At 42.0% G+C, this 5,412-nt stretch overlaps 1 protein-coding gene across 1 annotated transcript; it reads left to right on the top strand.

Moving 5' to 3' along the window:
- Positions 1–313: 313 nt before the first annotated feature.
- LOC144706022 (uncharacterized) lies at positions 314–3,770 on the top strand. The gene is made up of 7 exons (XM_078578899.1): positions 314–648; positions 1,026–1,187; positions 1,267–1,442; positions 1,796–1,872; positions 1,956–2,131; positions 2,490–2,598; positions 3,246–3,770. The coding sequence occupies exons 1-7, from the start codon at positions 314–316 to the stop codon at positions 3,555–3,557; spliced, it is 1,347 nt and encodes a 448-aa protein (XP_078435025.1). The 3' UTR covers positions 3,558–3,770.
- The last annotated feature ends 1,642 nt before the right edge of the window (positions 3,771–5,412 follow it).

Here is a 5,412-nt window from a genome sequence, read left to right on the forward strand (position 1 = left end):
AAACAACAGCCAAGCTTCCTGTCCTGGCTCTCTCCCCCTCTCTGCCCCTCCTCTTCCCCTCTCTTCGAGCCCACATCCTTCCATTGCCAGTTACTTAACATACCCAAGCTCAGATACTGGGCCATGGAACATCGGCGAAGTCATGGGAGCCCACTTTCTCCTCGACCAATTACCTCTCGAGATGCTGCCCGTGGCACCTCCTCTCCCGCCCCAACAAGGACGACAAGAACAAGAAGCACAAGAAGAACAAGAAGAAGAAGAAGAGGAGGAGAGATTGGGACCCGTGAAGGAAATGATGTACAGAATCGCGTCCATGCAACCCGTCGATATCGACCCCGCCACCATCAGAAGACCAAAGAGGAGGAATGTTCACATCAGCGACGACCCGCAGAGCACCGCGGCGCGCCGCCGACGAGAGAGAATAAGCGAGCGTATAAGAATTCTCCAGCGGCTCGTCCCCGGCGGCACCAAGCTCGACACCGCCTCCATGCTCGACGAAGCCGTCCGCTACATCAAATATCTTAAAAGACAGGTGCAAATTCTTCAGAAGAAGCAACAACCCGGCGCCTCCGCCGCTTCCTCAGCCATGGCAGCTCCCGCGAGCTTCGGCGAGCTACAAGACGGAGCTTACGAGCGATTGCATCTACCGTTTACCTAATCGGAATTCACCGGAGGCTTGCGAAAGCTCGTGACCTAACGAGGTGGTTCCATCGTCGTCGTGTTTGACTAGCGGCGTTGGATCTCACTCCACCCTCGACGTGAGCTTCTTTGTACTCTTGCTTGTTATTTTTAATCATTGTTTGTCCCCCCCGAGTATTCAAAACAACGCTGGGAGATAATTTAATGAATAAAGGGTTACAGTCGGTGAATTCTTGCGCCTCGTGAACGTAAGCGAGCGTGTTCGTCTTCTACCTTTTCCCCTGTTTCTTGATCGAAATACCGACAGGAGAGGATTATTAGTACGACGACGCTTCTGGGTTTCGTCGAGGATCGATGGGATTGTCGAAAGATTGAATCTTTTTAAGATTCTATGAAGTGGATTTGCAGACCCAGTTGACCTTCGTGGAACGGGCCCCGGGGGATAGTAGAATAGCCCAAGACCAGCAGTCCTTGAAAGTATCAGTCTGCCTGGCGCGAAGTTCTTCGAAGGAAATTCGAGATGCTTCCCCTCTGCGGCATTGCTGTAGGTATATCCTTACCCTCTTGTTCCACCATGGCCATCTTCCCGAGTTTTTCTGCCAACAAACTCGGAGGTTCGTTCGTCAGAGTTAGAGCTCGTCCGCTTCCCCGGGCAACGAAGATTTCCGCCCTCATTTGCCGCGCGAAGAAGAAGAAATCATCCGCCGAACCTGTTCTCGAACAGGAATCATACCAAGAGGGCGAAGAAGAGGTTTCGGACTTGGCCGAGGAAGATGAGCTTTCTTTCGACGAGTTAGACGACGGTGGGCGGCCTATTTTCAATCTATTTTTTGTGAACTCATCGATTTTTAGGTTTCTATTTCTCCCATTTTTGACTTTTTGTTGCGGCTGCGTTGATTTGTTGAATTCAGTTTTGATGTAATTGATTTCTCCGAGCTCCTCCTCGAGCAATCCTCCATGGTAGTCGCATCATTCATCCCCAATCAGGAAATCATTGGCATAATCCTGAAATTTTACCCTATGTTCCAAGAACCTAGCTCCCTTTCTCCCGTTGATGAACTTCAAAGCACTGTATTCAGTCCGACGGCAACTGGTTAGTTGAGATTGCATTATGCGTCCCGTTTTTCTTCATCTTTATGGGTGTTGAAATTCGCAGAATTCCTCGATGATGATGGTGAAGACGTTGAGGACGATTTTGAAGACGAATTTGAAATTGAGGACGCGAATCCCGTCGTATGTTTTCTGCAATCAAATATGATAGTTCTATCATTGTGAATCTTTAAAATGTTGATTTAGAATTTGGGTTTTGTTCAAAGGTTGGAGATGGAGGTGCTGGAGGCGGAGTTTCACTTGCAGGCATGTCGTGGGACAAGGAAGCCTTGGCGATCGCCGAGGAGGTATCCAAGTCGTTTGACGGCGATTTGAAGCTATACGCCTTTAAAACCTGCGCAAACTCTATAATTCGAGTGCGCATAGAGAAACTCTCCACCAAGTAAGTGAGGTGGTCACTAACCTCCATGAACATCAACATTCTTGGAATATGATTCTTTTCTTTGTTTGTCATGTTCTGAAGCACCATTTTCTTTCATTTATTTCTTTTTAGCACAATTTGGAGTTCTTGTTTTTTGGCAATGCCAACGAAATTGGTGGCTCGCTGTAGGATACTATCACCCTCATTACAATATTACGAAACTGGCTTTCATTTGTCCCTGTTTTTCATCCTTTTCTACCATGAACATCTGAACTTCGGCATTTTCATCGTTTTATTTATCTAGAAGAAAGTGGCTGTCTGGTTTGATTTCTGGAGAATTATGAAATCTATCTGCTTAATAACCAAATGATTTTGGTAGGTACGGGTCGCCCAGCATGTCTGACATTGAGAATTTCTCTACTGCCTTTCGGGAACGGCTGGATGAAGCTGAGCGTGCTGGAACCATCCCTGAAAACGTTTCAATCGAAGTAAGTTTTCAGATCATTGGAAGAAAAATATGATCCTTGATTTATCTCTAAGAAACGGAAATGTATGACGAGACAGACTTGTTGTTCACCTTTCCATGGCAAAAAAGTACAACTCTTTTGAAGGAGTCAGGTAATTGATGTGAGATCAATCCTTATAAAAGGGGTTAAGAGTTGAAACCCAAAAATTGTCCTTGTTCATATTTCATTTATCTCTTTTTCATGCTTAGACATCGTAGCACGTTAGGAATGGGAAATCTTTTTTCTTTGTACATGAGTCAAAATTTTTGTTTCAACCAGAAAAAAAAGCCACATCTTTTTCTTCTGTGTCTCTATAAGTAGACCCAGTAGCCTTTCATTACATTATAATCTATTAAATTAACACTGACAACTCTTCGAAAAAATGTGGATTATTGTTATGTCCACCGTTGGTTTCATACTATTCTCCTCTGTTCATACTCAGTAGACGATTTAAAGATGCCTCTTTTTATTTTGTTTATTCTGTAGAATCTTAATCGTGAATCTTCAACTTCCTGTCCAAAGAACCTTTATCCTTGATTCTTTTTTACTCCACTTTGTGTTGCATAGCTGTTTTTTGCTAATTTCTTCACCAGAATCATTGACTTCTCAAAAACCGACGATTGGCCCAGGTTTCATCCCCCGGCGTGGAGCGAGTAATCCGAGTGCCAGACGAGCTGGATCGCTTCAAGGAAAGGGCAATGTATGTAAAATATACCGGCACATTGGCCGAGGGTGGGTCAACGACCCAGCAAGGTGAGGGGATTTTTAGGCTCATCTCCTTCGATTTGGAAGCCAAATACTGCACCTGGGGCTTGGCAGACGTGAGAATTAATAGGGAGAAAGCAGGCAAAGGCAGGCCGTTGAGCAAGAAGCAGAGAGACTGGCGCCTCCAAACCCCCTTTGTTTCTCTCCGCCTTGTCCGAGTTCACTCTGAGTGCTGATATCTTCTTGGGTTTTTTCTCCCTTTTTTGCCTGGTCAATGTGTTCATATTTTGGACAGTGCTTTCTTCATCTTCTACATCGTCCAAGTTGACGATTTACAAATTGGACATAAGCATCGTGGGCCCATAATTGCCTGGTCAATGGCTAAAAAGTCATCATCCCCGTTGATTATTCATTGTTCCCATCAAAACTATTCCAATTTATTTTACACCCCTCGGCATCTCAGACCCACCAAATTACCCAGGCTCAATATTCATCCATCCTTCTCAATCTTCCAACATGGGCAGACATGGCGGACACAGCTTTTCCAAGTAAACATTTCCTGGCATTTGATTCTGGGTGATGAGAGTAGAGGAAGAATGTCACTCATGGTGGACTAACTCTTTTTTCTGGCTCTGAAAGGCTCTCTTTCAGTGCTAGAAGAAAAACCTTTTTTGGCTGCAAATTGTAGAGATTCTGTCAAGTTTCATTGTAAAAAGTCTGAAGGAATTCAGATCATTCTGGAAAAGTAACCGGACAAAATCTCTCTTTTTTTAGCCATTGTGAAATATGGGAGAAACTTCAGATTCTTACGTGGGAATATGTTTCGCACTAATTTGGATGAGATTCTTATATGATCCCCAACCCTGCTTGGGAGGATAGAAAGTAATTTTAAAGCCTTGCAATATTAGATAGTGCTTGAATGAGAAAGAAATTGGTTTAGGCTGTTTCACAAGTACCACACACACTATTGTTTGTTTCCACCACAAGGTAAAGAATAAATTAGAAGACGTTACACCAGCACATACAGTAAGGCATTATTTAGTGGATCGAAAGCAATTTCAGCTTCTTGATATAACCTGAAGGACTTACCTTTAAGAAAATATGTAATACTATAAAAATAATTACAATATTATCCAGTAAGACCAGAAATCCCCTCAAGCTTAGAAACATTCATGTCCACTCGTTAAAAACACCCAATCACCTAAGGATTCAACTCTATGTTGGAAAAATGGTACTTTTTAAAGGTGATTTGAATTTGATCATCATGAAGAATTTTGAAAACCTGGGTTTGGTGATCCTTCTGCTCTTGATGGCTATGGTCGTAACTCAAAATATCATAAGGACACACCAGAAAAAGTAAGTAAATATTCATCAAGGGCTGAATAGTTTGGGGCATTTGGAAGCCAACATGACATCTCTATGTGCTAAACTTATTTTATTAAAACCCTAACTAATATAAGGACATCCTTCAACCACTTCATTTTCTGTGACTGATAATTACTGGGCTATCAAAGGAAATAGTATAAGACTAAATGACCTTGTTGGCATCATCTCATCAGTCAATCTTTCCCTTCATTCTTATAAAGCTTTGAATATATAATTGGCCTTATGTTGATATGTTTTGGGTCCAAATAAGTGTATTCGATGCTGTCTGTTGTGCTAGGGAGATCTTTAGGTAATGTAAATAAAGATGGGATTTTTGTATATTAATAATGCAGTTTACCTGGAAATATTATCTATCTGAGGTTACATAGACATATTTATTGGGCTGGCTCAGTATTCTCAACGGAAGGTAGCTGATCCTTCTGATCTTGTTGTTCATCTTGATAAAAAAATTAGTTGGATTGAGCTTAGGATATTCTTGAAGGGTGTAAATGCATTTATTCTATGAATTTGAACATTTCATCATGTCAAAAAGAAGAAGAAGAAGGTGCATGTATAGTGAATTCCCATAATTATTGCAAAATATGAGTGAGTATTAAAATAAAGTCTTGAAAAAAACAAACTTTGTAGCATTAATGTTACATAAATGCAGATCCAAAATTATATTATAATTCCTGTCTTCATAACATGTAATAGACATCTTGGATA

This window comes from Wolffia australiana, chromosome 7, assembly GCF_029677425.1.
Source record: "Wolffia australiana isolate 7733 chromosome 7, ASM2967742v1".
In the NCBI taxonomy this organism is placed as follows: Eukaryota; Viridiplantae; Streptophyta; class Magnoliopsida; order Alismatales; family Araceae; genus Wolffia; species Wolffia australiana.